General features: G+C 39.1%; 1 protein-coding gene across 2 annotated transcripts in view; it reads right to left on the bottom strand.

Annotated features, from left to right (window-relative positions):
- Positions 1–18,077, bottom strand: part of kctd3 (potassium channel tetramerization domain containing 3) — a 75,724-nt gene extending 57,647 nt beyond the window's left edge. For both annotated transcript variants that reach the window (XM_020510533.2, XM_048600811.1), the window contains exons 1-3: positions 17,760–18,077; positions 7,254–7,307; positions 3,331–3,376 (exon numbers count right to left, since the gene is read on the bottom strand). In XM_020510533.2, the coding sequence (XP_020366122.1) occupies positions 3,331–3,376; positions 7,254–7,307; positions 17,760–17,845 (186 nt within the window). In that variant the 5' untranslated portion in view covers positions 17,846–18,077. The remainder of the gene's footprint in view (positions 1–3,330; positions 3,377–7,253; positions 7,308–17,759) is intronic.
- Between the last annotated feature and the right edge of the window lie 1,622 nt (positions 18,078–19,699).

The raw sequence follows: 19,699 nt of genomic DNA, 5'->3' as shown, positions 1-19,699 counted from the left end.
GGACCCAAGAGGCAACTTTTTCGAACACAGAGTACTGCAGAAGTGGAACAAACTACCAGAGGAAGTGATAGAGGCGAGTACAGTTACAACATTTAAAAGACATGTGGAAAGGTACAGAGTTAGGAAAGGTTCAGAGGGATATGGGCCAAATGCAGGCAAATGAGACCAGTTCAGTTTAGGACACTTGGTCGTAACAGACAGGTTGCACTGAAGAGTCTGTTTCCGTGCGGTATGACCGTATGACTCTACTGAAATTCCTATTTTTGCTGGGGTATATTCTACCAATCATTTCCAATGCAGTGAAGCATCAGAATGATCATTACTACTGGAATAGCAAGACTATGTTATACAATCTGTTTGCACCAAGTTCAACATCAACTTACCAACTAAAGGAAAATATTTTCTGTAGCAAAAGCAAAAGAAATAATTGACTACTGTTGAGTATTAATCTCACCACAATCCTCCATGTTACTTTTTTGACTAACTATTCAGCAGGATGTTGTATTTAACAATTTCAGTGCCAATTAGAAAATGTACTTAATTGAAAATTAGTCTACCACAAGTCAAAATGAGATATTAAAAAATGTGAAAGTGAAATTTAAAATCAATAACCTAGGTACAGAAATGTTCACTTAAACAAATACTCAGAGGTACAATCAAAATCATTCGTAGCAGAAACTGGGATCAATTTAGTTTTTCTGAGGAAGGGTCACCGAACTCGAAACATTAACTCTGGATTTTTTTTCTTCACAGATGCTGCCACACCTGCTGAGCTTTTCCAGCAACTTCTGTTTTTGTCAGTTTTTCTCCTTTCCACTTGTGGTCCTGAACAATGTTCTGCTCCATATACTATAATTGCTATTTTTATAACATTCTTGAGCATGTGATTCTCTGGGCATCCCCAGTTAGATGGACAACCTAAGCCATTCAAATGCTCATGCCCACCATACAGAGAGTATTTCCACTGATTCTGAAATGAATCAATACTTTAGCCTTTACAATTCTACCTGGAAATTTATTTGAGGTTGATCTTGTGATGCACTAAATTTTCCAGCCTCAATCTCAAATTCCATGTTCTGTTATCACAGTTTATTCCAAAATAGCATCTCAGCTAAAACATTTTCAATGCAGCACGTACCACATATAATGGTGTAAAAGTTGTTTTTTTTTTAAGACCATTTTTAGGCCAAGTCTTAGATCGATTTTGGAGACATTAAGGGATTATAGTGTGACCTTATCTGGGTCCATAAAAAGACATCAAAAAAACCTACAATCCTAAATTAACAAATTAATTCACTAGCACTTATTTATTCTATTAAATTACTAATTATCTTACATCCAACACAATAACACATACCAGTAACTTCAGCAGCATCATTCCACAAGTAATCATTCTCACACTCAACACTCATCACAATCATCATTCCACATTTTAAAAATAATTATCTGACAATATTGGGATTAAGTTCATTCCACGTGCCTACGAGCCCTTTAGCAAACTTTCTGTTGCCTTCCAAAATCAAGTTTTCCCATGACTTTCAGATACTACCCTTGAGGGGTTTACTTATTTGGACATCCAAGGGCTGAATGACATTTGTAAGATGTATAACTGCCATGTTGATGCTGCCAAGTGGGATTTGAACACGTTCCGGGTGAATAAACTCTTTTCCTTTGTGCAGTTCAAGTGTCAAGTTCCACGTTTGATCCATTTCTTATAACGTCCTTCATATTTCCAGATTCTCTCATGAATGTAGACACCAATATCTTTCTAAAATTTCCCTCTGGGGAGGAACTTTGCACTTGGTTTATTTTCTGAAATCTATCATGTAAGATGGAGCCACTATCAGGTGTGCCTTCTTGTGACCAGATGCCTTTAAGGAAGACTTTTTTCATCAATTTTGCTAACAGTCTTGCTTTCCTGTATGTCAAAGTTCAACAGTGTTTCATCCATATTTCAAAAGAGCAATTATTACGCATTCCTCTCTCAAAGCAAGATGACAAACCAGTGTTGATAAAATCATCAAATTCCAGCTTCAGGTAGGTAGACACTGATTTTATTTTGTTTTCTGACAGTACTAAATCATGCCTTCTAATTAATCTCATGCACCACCTAGCACTTAAATTCAGAAATATTATCTTACCTTGCTTCTGAGTACACTAACTTAGATGACCACTGTTTTTCTCCAGTTTAAATTGAACTGTGTACTTGTTAAACTTTCCTAAAGACATTACACTAGATTATGCAGTCATAATTTTTGTCAATTAGCTGGGAGATTGCTGCTAAAATTGTCAGAAGGAGCACCTAAAGTTTCCACACATGCTTTTAAATTAATGAACCACAGTAATTACTGGTAAGTAATTCATAATCATGAACGCTAACTGCAACAGCATCTGCAACCAGACATTGGCTTGGTGGTTCCAGTTTTGATAACATAACTACCTTAATATGTTCATGAGCAAATAAGGCTTTCACGCTATGTCAGGAGCTACTGTGTTAGTTAATAACAGTAAAAGGAACGGCCATCTAAGAAATCTTCCAATACAGATATCGTTGTGTAACGAGCACAATCATTGCTTTTTTATTTAAAAAGTTCTTACAACATTATAAAACTTAATAACCTGCACATAATGTAACATATCACAATTTTAATCACCTTAATCTTTTAAAAATGTTCAGAAAGGGGTTCTGGTTTTGCTGAAATATATGAGGCTTGAAACTTCTGTAATAGGACTGTATGTAAATGTAGTAGAAAAATTCAACTGAACATCATTTAGATATGGAAATATTAGCAGCAGCCATAAAAAGGATTATATATTACTAATCCAGGAAAAAGGAGATTCAGAGGGTATTTTATGCAACAATGAAACCATATATAACATAATAATTCATGAGTCTCTGTTGTATAGAAAATACCAACAAGAGAAATTACTGAGCAGAACAATAAGTTACACTGCTTTGTACAAAGTTCAAATGCCCAGAGTAATTTGCTTAGTTAACCTTGGGCACGTAGTGTTCTTGATCAGTTCCAAAGTAGTGGTCAGGTTCTTGGGAATAGAAATATTAGTGGTAAATAGTTAAGTGATGGAACTTAAGGTTAATCTCAAGTTTTGGGAAAAGAAAAATATCTTTAAGGAATACAAACAGAAGAAAAGCTTCAGTGATGACTTCTGTATTTGCAATTCTGCCAATTAAAGTAACTAAAATGTGTTATTTCCCAGTAAATAAATCAGACACATCTTTGTACATTACACACCCCCAAAGGAATTAAAGAACATTCCACAATAGCATTTTGCTTTCAAAAGAAATCAAACATTAAAGTATCAGCTTACTGCTCCAGTTTCATCCCGTAGTGTTGAAATTCTCCCGCTCAGCAAGCTGGAACAGAAGTAGTTATTAATGAATTTAGATGAAGGTCAATCCTTTCTTGACAGAAAACTGCATCACAATTTTGGAAAATATGTGCTAGTTTATATAAAAGAGGATGAACTTCGTATAGGAGATTACAAATACAGTTTGATGCACCTGGTATATGCACTTTTTAAACAAAAGCAATAGTTAAAAAGGTCCAATTATAATAAAAGCAAAATATAACAAATGCTGGAACTTTAAAATAAAACAGGAAATCATGGCAACACTGCTGGTTTCGCAGCATCTATTTAGAAATGGTCACATTAGGTTTACATTTAGGTCTATTATACTTTGCTAGGACCAAAAGATATTAGACATTTGCAATCTGAGATGAACGAGCAATCTCATTTGTGCCAGTACCCAGACCACACGCTTCCACCTCCTGAACATGGCTCAAATTAGCCCTGTCTCAGCTCACTGTTGCTGAAACTCTTACCCTAATACTTATGAACTTGGTTATTCCAAAATATTCTTGGTTGGTCGTCCACATTCTACAGACCCCCTCCAAGACCCCCACTCCCCCTCCCCAAAACTCCGCTCCCAACACACAGCAACTAGTGTTCCCTAATCAACACTGTGCCTTCTGACCTACAATGGCTCCCAGTCAAACATCTTGATTTAAAAACTTATATCTGGTTTGCAGATTCCCCTGTGGCACTGCTGCCGCCTGTCCACCATCCCTCAATCAATCAACTTCCACCTCCAGCATTCTCCAGTTCTTAAAACCTTGGAAATCATTTTGGAATTTGTCATGTTGCATATCCCTGAATATAGTTCCTCCAACATCATTAGCCATGCACTTAGCTACACTGGCCCTCCTTAAAGCCCTCTCTCATTCCTGTAACACACCTTGAAATTCACCTATTTGGCCAAATGATCCTTATATCCCCTTTCTTGGAATTACCTGCTCTCCTCTAATTCTTTCCTCTTGTACATTTCCAATTATAAAATTGCCTAGCCATAGATAATTGTGCTTTCAGTTGCCTCAAGACTGGAATTCCTCCTCTACACCACCTGACTTTCCTCCTTTAAGAAGATTTTTAATCCTGCCTTTTTGGCCAAATGCTCGCCCATGACTTGATATCACCTTACATGGCTCAACGTCATACCTTGCTTTACAATGCTTGTGAGAAGCACCTATGGACATTTCATTACTTTAAAGACACGATCTGAATAGAGGTTTTTGGTGTCATATCTTAACCAGTTCTCACAAAAGATCATTAGCCAAACCTAGTCATACTTTCTTTCCACAGATGCTGCCTAAACTGTTGAGGATTTCTAGCAGTTTTCATTTCCAGTAGGCATAGGACAATTTATATTTGAAGACATTTACAACAATCAATGCAGTGTCATATCAATATAATTCATCTAAGTAATATTGTACACTGTATCTGCTGAATGATGGCCATAGGTGTTTTAGCTTAAGTGACTCAATCATACAGTATTCAATGTAGACATATCATGCTGGTTAAGTACTAGAACTGAATATCGGTAGGAGAGTTACAGACCTACATTTATGACTTTAGACCTGCTGGGAGTGTGAAAAGTGCAGGCTTTCATTATTTTACAAAGCAGGATAAGAGATGTCACTGTGACCCATACAGGGGACACGGGCGAGCTTAAAAGGAGAGGAAAATATACAAATCTACTAACCAGTTACTTTTCTCCTTTTTTGGCAGGAATAAAACAAGGTGCAAGCTAATCTTGCCCCCAGTTACTGAATTTTTTTAGTCAAAGAGCATTCAAATTGGACAAAATACTGCAGGTGCTGGAAATAAAAACAAAGTGCTGGATGAATGCAGCAGGTGTGGCAGCATTTTGTTACCTTAAAGGTATGATATGAATAGAGATTTTTGGCTTCATATCTTAACTAGTTCTCACAAAAGATCATTATCTAAAATGTAAGTCAAACCTAATCTTATTTTATATTCTTTCAAGTTCCAATATGAGTCTTCTTTAGAACCCATTTCTAATGGTGTATTTTAGACTGGTCCTTAGCAAAGGATATTATACCTACTAGACGCAACTGCATTCATTAAGACAAACAAAAGATTTAAACTGTACAACTGTCCCATTCCAATCACTGGAAGAAATTCCAAATCTTGGGACTGCAGAAGTCTAGAAATATGGTTATTGCAACAGTTCAAGTTAGCCAACAAAACAATTGAACATAATAAATTTACCAGTAGAGCAAAATTAGGACGGACTTAATGTCAATAAAGCAACAAATTCATTCTTACCAATCTGCATTAAAGCAGTTGAACAAAAATGAGGAATGCTTAGCAACTAATATGAACTCACTCTCTTCAAATAATTTTCAGCAGGATTATCTGCTTTTGTTGAATTATGGGACTTCATCCCAAGAACATCAAGTTAAATTTGAAGTTCACTAAGTTCGTAACATAGTTACATGATTTTTTCACAAAAAAAGTTATGATGACAATGTAACTGTCAAATGATTAACAATCACAACAGTACTAACAGTAAATATTTTTAACACAGCATATTGAAAAACAAGACACAGACTGCTGTTAAATTTTTAAAATCTGACTAAAAGTTAAGCATTAATGTTGTTCACAGAAGGAAAGTCAAAGTAAGCCAGTCCTGTCCCTGGCTAGAAAGGAACGATAGTCAGTATTCTGTCCTAGATCTGGCATGAAAAAAACGTAATTACTGATTACTATCGAGAGATCATTGCTGGGAACTGCACTTTCTTTGTATGTTATCTAAGAAAACATCTAGCATTAAACAAAAACAGAAAAAGCTAGAAATATTCAGCACTGGCAGTATCTGGAGAGAGGAAATGAACTGAAACATCGACCTGAAAAATTTTAATTCCCCACAGATGCTGCCAGATCTGCTAAATATTTCCAGCATAGTGTTTGAATGTCAAATTTCCAGCATCTGCAGTATTCTGCCTGTAAGCTGAGACAATGTGAAGTTTATTGTTTCAAAACTGTCCATTAAAACACCACACAGTTTTGAACATAAGGAGATTCTGGCAGATTTGTGGTCCCCTTTTCTCCAATCTAAATCATCATAATTGCAATTAATGAAAAAAAAATGTATTTGTGCCATACTGAGGTGGTTTATGCAGAAGGTGAACAAAGAAAGCAAATTTAAGTGCTGGGAACAGCACTAAAATGCTTTGCATAACAACATTATCACCACTCCAAATTGGCCATTTCTTTCCTCAACCATTTTGTTAAAGGAATTTTTTTTACCCCAAACAATACACTTTTGAGTATTCCAGGTTGTACCCTGGATGACAGCAGTAACTGCAGAGCTAATTGAGAATGCAACAGCTAAGTGGAAAGGTCCCACTACAAATGAACAACTACAAATGTGTGCAGATATAGCTCTACAAAAAGAAAATCACAAATATTTTAAACTCCTTTTACTTATGGGAAGTTTCAGGAATTTCCATTTTTAAATAGACAACAGCTACTGAACTGTCAACATACAATTCTAAACTTGAGTAATTGTTGATCCAATCCAACCTTAGGGAACTCATTCCCTGGGAAAATGATTCACTTAGCGGTTGTGAAATCATCTTCAGTTTTGGGAAGTTTAAATGGGTCCCAAGTGAAAAACATTTTTTCCCCCCTTTCTTCAGATATCATTCCAGTTTGCCAATAAGAACATCTTACCATATCAGACAGTTTAATTTGAATCTTAACAAAGCTAAAGCTGCTTTTCTATATCATTCTTACATTTACACACTGCAACTTAGAGAGTTTTATTTTTATTAAAGTATATACTCTATATGTGTGTTTTATAAACTGTAATGTTATACTCTATACCTCTGCTATTGCAGAAATCACATATTGAAACTCAATCTTACCTAGAGAAAAAGGAGTCTGGAATCCACATTAGTGTTTGTCTTGAGGTGCTGAATCTACAACCATTAAAAAAAAAGTTTTCATTTGTAATGTAGAATAAATTGAATACATCAAACAATCTATAAAAGCAAAAAAAGCTTTCCAGATTCCCTATAATGAACTGTTCAGCTTTTCAATCTTGTTTAAAATTTCTACAAAAAGGAATAATACAAATCTGGTTATCTTGTGATAGCTGGGATTTTCAATTGTTCAAGAGGGCAAGAATAGTAGCTGGCACGATTTGAAAATAGTACTTCCAAATATTACATCAGTGGCCTGACGCCTCCAGCATGCACTGGTATTGACAGTGAGGACAGGGTAGTGATGCAGTGGTAGTGGTGAGGTAGGGTGGGATGGGGTAGGGTAGGGTGCTGGCCGATAACCAAGAATGTGCTGCCTTTCAAATCTCAAATGCAAACTCAGTCTGGCTCACATTAGTGCACAGCTGTTGAGTTCAATGTGGGAACTATTAAGTAATTTGTTTTGAGAAATGTCACAATGCAGCCACTAAGGCATTTTGAGACAGATCAAACACAGTTGCTTTTAGTCACTGGCCACTTCTCTTGTGCAGTGAGGCTACTGACACTCCAATGTCCTTTCTCTTCTCTTTTGCAAGGCAAAAGCAGACCATGTCATAGCTGCAATCTGCCTTTCATGATCATGCTCAGCAGACAGCTCTTACCTCTTGGCAGTGCCACTAATTGAGACCCAGCTTGCCTTCAGTCCAATCAGGGCATTTATATTTGCAGAGTGCATCATAGATGTAGGAGTAGTTAAGGCCTGGAAATGATGCAAGTGTCAGATTTCTAACCCTGGATTAAAAGTCAAGGCGCACATGTGTCTTAATTTTAGTCATTCCCCTTAATAAAAGAACCAGTGAGTAAAGAACCAGTGAGTAGACAGACAGACAAATGACACTGTCTACTCAGATCACTGGATCATTCTATGAACGCTTAGACATTTCATTTGTGTCCTACTCATTTTGTTCAAACAACTGAGATTACGGTTTGGCTGATACTTTGTGAACACTGTGTGGAAAGGGCAGATGGTGATAGTGGAAGCTAACAGATACATTGTTTTGTTACAGTTTTATATCTTTTAGGATTTCATAATAAACGTATGTCATCGGTCACTGAAAGCAAAAAATTGACCATGACAATGTTACAATATTATAGTGTGCAAACTGATTGCCAGAAACCTACAGATAGGAAATTGTGCAATAAACGTTCTTAAAAGTTCCATATCAACAAACTGCATATTTGCAGTCATAGTCCATAATATGCTCTTTTAATATATTGGCAAACCAGCGTCATTTGCATTGACTCGAAAGTTAGAATGGATAGAAACAATGTTGAATAAACTGGCTGCATAAATATCTAAAATTAACTTAGGCAAGTACAAATTGAAGAAGCAGAGTAACTATACTTTGGCTTCACAGCAGCTCCATTAGCTCAGAGATAGTAGGAACTGCCGATGCTGGAGTCTGAGATAACAAGGCGTGGAACTGAATGAACACAGCAGGCCGGGCAGCATCAGAGGAGCAGGAAAGCTGACGTTTCGGGTTTGGACCCTTCTTCAGAAATGGGGGAGGGAAAGGGGGCTCCGAAATAAATAGAGAAAGGGGAAAGCGATGATAGAAGGTGGATAGAGGAGCAGATAGATGAAGAGAAGACGGACAGGTCAAGGAGGTGGGGATGAAGCCAGTAAAGACCCGACCGTCTTTTCTCCCACCTATCCACTCCTCCCACCTCCCTGACCAACCCCCACCCCCACTTCCTACCTACTGGCTTCATCCCCGCCTCCTTGACCTGTCCATCTTCCCTCCCACCTACACGCCCCATCCTCCTCACTGACCAACCCCCATCCCAACTCCCTACCTACACTCACCTGTACTGGCTTCATCCCTGCCTCCTTGACCTGTCCGTCTTCTATAATCGCCTCCCCCCTATTTATTTCAGAGCCCCCTTCCCCTCCCCCATTTCTGATGAAGGGTCCAGACCCGAAACGTCAGCATTCCTGCTCCTCTGATTCTGCCTGACCTGCTATGTTCATCCAGGTCCACACCTTGTTAGCTCTATTAGCTGCTTTTTTAGCATCAACAGAATATCCTATTGTTAAGTATGGAGCCACACTATTTTATTTCACCAGCCAGACATGACAAACAACTAACAATGTCATTCAGGTATATTTAATCAACCTGTTCAGGTGTGCTATGATGCACCTCTGGAGCAGGTGGGATTAAAAACCAGGCCTCCTGGCTCAACAATATTATTCAGAAATAGCAGGTATCAAACCAGAGTACAACTTGCAATTTAATATCTACAATTTAATGAACAGTATCTCTCCAGTGCTCTAGAATGATTCAGCAGATGCATAAGTCTCTGGGACACAAGGGGTTAGGAACAGAACCTCAGTTTAGTTTGGCAAGTGGGGCAGAAAAAAACTTCTCCCAGTGGACAATTCTTGGCTATCACCGATAGCAAACTGCAGAGTCATCTACATTCAAGTTTATAGGCTGTAATCTCCCAAACAGTAAGACAAAACTGAATGGAAGGAAGCAATGACAGCAGTGGAGCCTCTTTAAATCTAACAGGTTTTAGGCTATCGAATAGGTATGGCTTAATTACCTACCCTGTCGTTCTGAATCCTGTCTTGGAAAGGTGGCACTACTTAAAAACTCTCACTTCTCACCAAATCCAGCCTCACAGGTATGAGGTCATTGGAATTTTCAAGTACTAAAATAATGTCATAACGGGAAAGTGCCTAGGAAACACTATTAGAGTGGATAGAGATGTTAAACTAGTCAGATAGCACTATTGCAACAGTGCGTTCTGAACACATTGTACTGTACTACAATCAATATGTGCCCATTTAACATTTTTAAATCTTTCATAATTATGATATGTCTAACGAGTCAAGGCAAGTAGATACACTGAAGCAAGTCAGTGGTGGCAGCCCACAGTTTCAAAACACATTCAGTCATATTCAAAAGATATGAAAAAACTTCTGATCAAAAATGTTCTAGACACTGCTTACAGTTACATGAAATGATTTCCAATAACTCAGCGTTAATGCCAAGCTACACAGTATGTACTGACTGATACAACAGTACACACTTTTTAACAGGTTCAGCTCATGTACTGAATATAGTGTTGTCTAATTGAAAATGTTCCAATGAGAACGTTGTTATAATGAGAATGTTTACTAAAATGTTCCATTAAAGTAATGACTTAACTTCAGTTTCAGCACAAAAATTATATGAATTTGGCAACAGAATTCTTGCAAGGCAAGTCACCCAGTGTCACCACGTATTGCACCGTTAGGTGACTTGTAAAGCTCTCTCTTCTGAGATTAGGCTTCAGGCAGATAAGTACCTTTTGTCCTTTTCCCATACAAGCCATCCCATAGCATCCGCGTAAGATCAATTATTGCCCAATTTTATAACTTTATCCTTTGATTTATCCCTTGGTGAACTGGATGGAAAACAGCCAAATTCATTTGACCCAGAACTTATACAGCATGTTGACGAATGAGAAGGAAACAATAGAGAGGGTGTGAAATGGTGTTCCAGAACGAACACCTAATATCTAAGCAATTGTGAAATCCAACTCCTTGAAAATATTATTAAAAATAATTTGCTGTTCCACACACTATTGTGGCACTGTCATCATTCAAATCACTGCATTTTCTCTACATTCAACATGATGATGCATCGATACATTGACATAATGAGAACATTATTCTAAATAAAACCTAAACTGATTGTTCCTGTAACTCAAAAATATTCTGCAGTGTAGCGCAGTACCATATCATCATTAACTTTCCAATATGAAGATGACTTGTATCAAAAGAACACCAAGGGCCATCAAATAAGTAACAGTACCATTAACAAATAAGAGATGCCTTAAGGAGATCAACTCTTCAGTTTGTCTGGTAAACTCTTGTTTATTATCAAATACCAAGAGATTTTTGTTTCTATCCCACTTCCAGCAGCATCTCACCAGTAACCTTTTTTTATGTTGATCCAACTTAGTTTACAAGCATTCTTCTCTTCCATTATTTCAGGTAATGAGACCCATTTTAGAAGTATACTGACATGGATTTCATTCTGCTGGAAAAACATCCGATGTGGCTCTGTATCAGAAGCTTTAGTAAAATCTAAATTAAGATCCCTCTTCTATGAGGTTTATTATTGTCTAAAAAGACTGAGATTTGTCAGCTATAGCAGTACTGGTGAAAGAAAGCTCAACTGACCCAGCCATATAAATACCACATCTACAAGATCAAGGATCCTGTCAACAGATGAGTATTATACAGCAAGTGACTCAACTTCTAACTCCCTAAAATAAAGCCTTAACACCACCTAAAGGCACAAGTCAGAACAGAGATGGAACTTTCCCCAACTAGTTTGATGCACACAGCTTCAGCCACACACAAGAAGCTTGACACTTGTTATGAAGTTGCTGACAGTAATTGTGAAATGGAAGGCAAGAAGCTAAAATGTGTGGCTCCTTTAAGAGATTGTGCTTTGTCTGTACTTTGGAATTTTAAGGAAAAATTATGTCTGTGAGCAGCAGCTGAAGTTGCCAGTAGAGAGTCTCAAAAAGCGAAACAAGCGTATCAAAAAAAAGCCTTACAAGTGGCAGAAAAAACAACAGTCTTGTTTTGATGTTGTGACAATGAATTTGCACTTGAGCGATTAATTTAAACAAACACCTGGATAAAGAAAGCCAACTGAATTTAAATCTGATGGTGTTGACAACCTGAAACCAATCATATTATAAGAATTTGATTATGTCATTACGGGTGTACAAGACAAGGGCATTTGGAAAATCAGGGAGAACAAATTGCCATCTGAAAGAGAGCCATCCACCACCTGCCAGAGTTAGCACCAATCAGCTATCAGAAAAAGCCCACCTAATTAGTCAAAGGTACCACGGTATTTTAGCTCAAAGTCCTCACTGAAGAAATTATAGAGATAAAACATCCCGGGCAGCAGAATTAACGGAAGTGGCCGGAGACAACAGAATATTCCAGAAGACAGTCAGTGTGAACATTCTAGAGGTTAAATTATAATTTATTCCTTTTTATTAATGGTGTTTATATTAGTGAGATTTGTCTTTATTTAAACAACATTCCAGGAGAATTTAGACCAGTTCGGGAGTAGTTAGTAGCGTAAGGGGGAATTGTCAGATTGTTAGTAATTTTGTTAATTTGTTCATGGTTGAGTTAAATAAATAAATTGTTTCTTGTTACCTGTAAAGTGGAGATCAAGGATTTTCTTTCTTTTAACCACTCTCAACAGATTACGAGGGGAAAGAAGAGCTTCTCTGGGTGTTTCGGGGGTCATTATTAAATGGGAACCCCTACTCTTGTCATAACAGATTGGTGCTTGTGTTTTAGTTTAATTATCAGAGGGATTCAGCCATTCCCCACAGTAACACACTAGTCAGGTCAATGCACCCCATCTACCATATTGAACATTCACTCTCTATTACCAATGTTGCAGTGCATATCATTTACAAGATGCACTGCAGCATCTCATTATGGCTCTTTTAAACAACACTCTCCAAACCATACAAACAGATATGAATATGTGAACAAGGAGCACAACAGGCCTTTAAGCCTGCTCTGCAGTTTAATAAGATCATGGCTGATCAGCATGTAATCTCAAATGTGCATTCTTGCCTATCAATTATAACTTTTTAATCCTCGCTTAAAAAGAATCTATCCATCTTTGTCTTAAATATATTCAAGTGCTCTGCTTCCATCACATTTTTAGAAAAAGAATTCCTAAATCCAATGTTTTAAATGGGTACACACTGATTTTTAAAGTTCTAGATTCTCCTACAAGAAACATTCTCTCCATCTTTACCCAGTCAAGAGTCCTCATGATTTTATGTCTAATCAAGTCACCTCTTAATCTTCTAAACTTCAGAAGATACAAGCCTAACTTGTCTAACCTTTCTTCATAAGACAACTTGCCCATTCTTGGCATTGGTCTACTAAATCTTGTTTGAACTGCCTCCAAAGCACGTACGTCCTTCCTAAAAGGTGACCAATACTGCGTACAGTACTCCAAATGTGGCCCCACCAGAACCCTGTGTAATTGATGCAAAACCTCTCAATCATTGTATTCAATTCCCCTAGGAATAAATAACAACATTCTATTAGCTTTCCTAATTACTTATTGTACCTGTATACTCAATAGTAGGACACCCAGATGCCCCTGCATCTCAGTTCTGCAATCTCTCACCAACTGTAATATGCTTTAAAATTCTTCCCCCAGAATAGACAATTTTAGATTTTCCCACATTGTACTCCGTTTGCCAGATCTTTGTCCACTCATTTAAAGTTTAACTTTTTGGAGTATCATATCTTTTCACAACTTACTTTCCTACCCGTCTTTGTGTCATCTGAAAATTTGGCAAGAACACTTTCTGTCGCTTCGCCCAAGTCATTTATATAAATTGCAATCAGCTAATGTTCCTGGACTAAGCACTGTAGCACACCACTCATTATATCTTGCCAAACTGAAAAAGGCCCATTTATCCCCACTTATCATTTCCTGTTGGCCCTCTTCTATCAATGCCAACATGCTACCCCCTACGCTGAGACTTTACTTTCATCAATAATCTTTGATGTGGCATTATTCAAAATGCCTTCTGAAAATCCAACAGTCCCACTTTTACACTAGGCTTATATTACATCCACAAAGAACTCTGACTGATGAAACAGGACTTCTCCTTCACCAAACCAAGTTAATATTGTCTGATTAACTGAACTTATCCAAGTGCCCTGCTATAACATCCTGCATAACTGCTTCTACCATTTTCCCTATTGCAGATAGTCTAACAGGCTGCATTTTCCATTTTTCTGTCTCCTTCCCTTTTGAATCAAGGAGCTACGTTTAACAATTTTTCAATCTAATGGGATATTTCCAAAATCAAGAAACTTCTGGAAATTAAATCAATGCATCAAATTTATTTGCCACTTTTGTTTTTAAAATAAAAACCAAAGAACTGCGGGTGCTGTCAGTCAGACAGAAAAATAGGAATTACTGGAAAAGCTCTACCTGGCAGCATCTATGAGGAAGGGTCACTCAACCCAAAGTGTTAACTGATTTCTACTTACTGATGCTGCCAGACCTGCTGAGCTTTTCCAGCAATTACTATTTTTTTGTTAAGACTATAGCGTTAAATCCATCATCATGATCTAGGCATTTGTCAGCCCACAGCTCCAAATATTTACTCAGTACCACTTTAGTGATTGTGATTTTTCTGAGCTCCTGCTCCTATTTCCTGGTTTTTGGCTGCTTCTGGATCGTTACTTGTATTCTCTATAGTAAAGACTGACACAAAATACCCTGTTCAGCTCATCTGCAATCTCCTTATTTTCCATTATTAATTCTCCAGACTCACTTTCTATAGGACCTATAGTTAACTTTGTTAACACTTTTAAAAATTATTTACAGAAACTCTTACTATCTCTTTCAGTAGTCTCGCTAGCTTTCTCTTGTATTTAGTTTGTCCTTATTTTTGCCGTTTTCTGCTACTAACTGCAGACGGTGAGTCCTTGGAAATTTCCTTGCAGATATGCTCACCGAGCCGGTGTGTTTGGTTGCAAACATTTCATCACCCTGCTAGGTAACATCGTCAGTGCGCCTCCGGTGAAGCATGGGTGTTCTGTCCCGCTTGTTATTTACGTGCCGCAGTTTGCTGGAGCGATTGGTATTACTTCTGGTTTGTACACAGGGTCTAATTCAATGTGTTTGTTGATGGAGTTCCGGTCGGAATATCAAGCCTCCAGGAATTCCCTGGCAAATCTCTGTTTGGCTTGTGTGATTATTGATGTGTTGTCCCAGTTGAATTTGTGTCTCTCATTGTCTATGTGTTGTGAGACAAGTGAGAAATTGGTTGTGTCCCTTAGTGGCTAGTTGGTGTTCATGTATCCATATAGCCAATTTTCTTCCGGTTTAGCCTACATAATGTTTCTCTCAGTCCTTGCATGGTATTTTGTATATAACCCCAGTTTTACTGGTTTTGGGCATAGGATCCTTTACGTTTGTCAGTAGCTGTTGTAGGATGGTTGCCGGTTTGTGGGTTACTTTGATACCTAGGGGTCTGAGTAGTCTCGTGGTCATCTCTGAAATGTCCTTGATGTACGGTAGGGTGATTAGTGCGTCTGGTCATGTTGTGTCTCCCTTGGGCAGATTGTGCTTTTTCGGTATCCATTTCTTTTGAAGACCCCGTATAAGTGTTCCTGTTCTGCTTTGCGTAGTTCCAGATTGCTGCAATGTGTTGTGGCTTATTTAAATAGTGCCCTGATGCAGCTCCGTTTGTGGGCGTTAGGGTGGATGCTAGTTTAATTGAGTATTTGGTCCGTATGTGTGGTCTTTCCATATACGCTAGTCTGGAGCTCCCTGTTGTTTTTGCGTTCTACCATTATGTCCAGGAACGGTAGTCGGTTGTTGTTCCCTTCTTCTTTTGTGACTAACAATGTTACCTAACAGGGTGACGAAACATTTGCAACCAAACCCACCTGCTCCACGAGCATGTCTACAACATCACCACAACCCAAGCTACGCATCTCCTCAAAAACTTTAAATTTCCTTACTCTTTCGAATATATCTGCGTATTTTGAAATATCTCCTTGAATGTCTGCTAGGGGGCGATATGGTGGCTCAGTGGTTAGTAATGTTGCCTCACAGCACCAGGAAACCAGGTTTGATTCCAGCCTCAGGTGACTGTGTAGAGTGTAAACATTCTCCCCGTGTCCTGTGGGTTTCCTCCCACAATCCAAAAGATGTACAGGTTAGGTGGATCGGCCATGTTAAATTGCCCAAAGTGCCCTGGGATGGGAAGGCTAGGTGAATTAGCCATGGAAAATTGCAGGGTTACAGGGATAGGATGGGGGGGTGGGTCTCAGTGGGATGCTCTTCAGAGGGTCGGTGTGGACTCAATGGACTGAATGGCCTGCTTCCAGACTGTAGGATTTTATGATTCTAATACATTGCTATTAACCTATTTTTAAACCTAATTTGCCAATTCACTTTAGTTAGCTCTGCATTCCTGCCCTCATAATTGCCCATTTTTAATCTTAGGAGATTCAGATCCATTCCTTCCTGCAAATTAAGTTAAATCACATTATGGTTGCTGCTCCCCAGAGGCACCAACACTATGAGATCATTAACTAATCCTATCTCATTGCTCAACACCCCAGTGTTTTAATCTCTCTGATTGTTTCCTCAAACAGCACGTTCTGGAACTAATCTCAAAACATTTTATGAAATCATCTATGCTATCTTTGCCGATCTGATTTTTCCAATATACGTGTACATTTAAAACTCTAATGATAATGGCCATGCCTTTCTGATAAGATTTCTTCCCTTACATTCCACTTTACTGTGTTGCTATTGTTAGGGGGCAAATGACTTTTTGCCTTTATCATTTCTCATGTCTGCTCAAAATATTTCTCTGTGGAACTTATGTTACCCCTCTCTAATGACCTCGATCATCTAAAAAGACATGGCCACAAACCGCCACACAAGTCATGCACAAGTTACCTCCTTTAAGATACCATCTTGTACAGCTGTGCCAAAAAAAAAATCACAATTAAATGAATAGGTTACACAGAAAAATAATAGTTACAAGGGATTTCAAAACTACCACTGCAAAGCCATACACCATTCTGACTTGAAAAATATTATTATTCCTTCATTGCTACTGGAGCAGAGACCTGGAACTCATCCTAAAAGCACTGTGTATGTAACTTCGCTATGACTGTAACAGTTCAAAGGGCTATCTAACCATGACTTTTAGTAATTAGGACTGTTGAATAAATATCTCTTTAGTTCAGAGATCCGGCCACTTCTTTGTCCGACTGATGCACAGTTGCTTCGTTCAACTTAATTTTGAAGATTAAGTCGAGTTGCTGTCGTTCAGTGATGTCAGACACCACAATGTTGAACTCGTTAGCAAACCATAAAATTGCAGAGAACCAATAATCGACCTTTAAGTTCTGAGGAAGGGTCACCGGACCCGAAACGTTAACTCTGTTTTCTCCACCACAGATGCTGCCAGACCTGCTGAGCTTTTCCAGCAACTTTGTTTTCGTATCGACCTTTAATCCTCGCAATACCACACCACCCCACCAAAGCAATGATGTTGACAGGGTCCTTCAATGGTCAGAGGTTTGCAGACTTATATGAACGGCGGACTAGTGGTCACCACCCAGAGTGAAGCACCCTTGGGGGACTTATGTCACCCATTGGCACACGGTGAAAGTTTAACTGAGGACCGAAATGAGAAAGAGGAGGGTTAGGATGATAAATTACTGAGTGACAGTCCAGTCATAGACAGCAGGAGAGGGGAGATGCTGAGCCCAAAGGGACCTGGTCCTAATGGCTGTGTGAGCCCTCAGGCAGCACTCAGCTGCCAGTCAGTACCAGCCCGGGGCTCCTTGTTTACCTGGTACCGCCCACGTTGAGCTGGATGATCTCCCCGGCGGCCGCCGCCGCCGATGCCGCCGTCAAGTTGGTGCAGCTCCCCGCCATTTTCTTCCCCCAAGCCCCGTCTTCCAGCTCCCTCTCGCACCGAGATCGGCCTGGGCTCTGACTCTCACACCGCCCGTCTCTCACTCCACATCACAAACCCGGCAGACAGCATGCCGGTCGGCACCGTCCGCGGTTCTGGCCCCGGTCCCAGGAGTTTGGGCCCAGGTGCTCACTAGCAGCTTTCAGGCAGCCTGGCTCCGCCCTGGGGCCTGGGGCCTGTCTCCCTTCGCCTCCGGCGCCGGCGCCTCGCTGCTCGCCAGCGCCCCCCAGCAGCTCCTGCGCGCATGTATGCCACCTTTCCCTTCAGCCTGTCCATCTTCATCTAGCTGCACGTACCACTCTCTATTTCAGTTTCATCCAAAAATTTCACCAAGTGTTGTTTATATTCACTATGGTCTTTTCTGTGTTTTGTTTTCTTCACCATCAACCTTGTAAAACATTTCTTCCTATTGGATGGTGGGCTGACTACACATCAATGTGTGCTTGGAAAAACCCACTTTAGACAAAATTTATATCCAAATAAATAGTCTAACCATAAATGGTCACACGGGTTTGAATTAGATGTTACACATTGACACTGAAATTGTCCTGTGGTCATCCAATGAATTAGATGGGGCTGCAAAAATGACAGGTTCCAAATGATAGGCAGGATGACCTCCTGCTTTCTTCAGTCTGTAGAATGGATAGTCATTGAGAGACCATAATTTATTTAGATTAGTTCTTTGTTTCTATGGTGCATTGTTTTGTTCAACTCTAATACCCTAACCCCAACCTCCAAAACCCCTAGAATTGCACAGTTTTGCTGTGAAATGCGGTTGAAGATAATAGCCCCAGACCCAAAATGCTCATGTAACAGAGATCACTGGCAATCAGACTAAAGAGTGATAACTTAATTCCATTGAGAAGAAATCAAACCCACGCCTCCCAAATGGATAGAATTCTACCATATAATCCACAATGCAACCAGAAAGCTGAGTAAGTGAATGAAGAACAGTCACAGCCTGAATGAGGATGTCAACTTCTTGAGTTCATCAAGCCTGCATCCTCAGTGAACTTCTCCATAGCAGAGATACCTAGAAAACATACACTAGATGGAAGAAAATCTCAGAATTATCCCATGACAGGATAAGGTCGGTCAGTCAGAGTTTCTGGAGTGAGTACAAATTCCTTGATTATACATTCATTGCTAAGCATCTGCACTGGCTTGGCCATGTTCATCAAATGGTTGACAGACCTATACCTTCTATAATGTGAAGTAGCCACAGTCTCACAACCTCCTGGGAGTCCACATATTCACTACTAACATATCTCTAAACAAATTATGAAGACGGTAGACGGTGAGCCTTACAATTGTGAGACATTTGTCACTGCGCGCAACTTTTCGTGGCTGACTGTTTAGAAGGACACTGGAAGAGTTGAGAAGAAAGGAAATACTTAATTGGCCTAGTAACGGGGCCAAAGAAAGCAGAGACCAGCAAATTCTGCGAATTTCCAGTCCACCTTCTTCCTCTGCAGCAAATGTGGCAGAAACTGTGTTGTTAGTGGCACTTGACAATTGATAGAGAACTCCAAGAGAACAGATAACAATTGTTTGTTTCATACACTCAGTTAACAGTTAAGGCTTGCTCTGCCAAATTACTGAACTTCTTCAAGCTTTGTACAGATTACTGCATGCATATCACAATTTCCATATTTAATATCCACATGTCTCATATTATCTTTGTTTCGCATCATCTTTGTAGGCATTGTGCGTTCCACACCCAAGGCCTTTTATAGCTACTAACTTTTCAAGCCTGGATGCCTTGTTTGCTAATTCTTGTTTCACTTATTACTAACTAAAGCTTTAACCCTTAC

Source organism: Rhincodon typus, chromosome 9 (assembly GCF_021869965.1).
Source record: "Rhincodon typus isolate 14 chromosome 9, sRhiTyp1.1, whole genome shotgun sequence".
Lineage (NCBI taxonomy): Eukaryota > Metazoa > Chordata > Chondrichthyes > Orectolobiformes > Rhincodontidae > Rhincodon > Rhincodon typus.
This window is presented reverse-complemented; position numbering and strand designations above follow the sequence as displayed.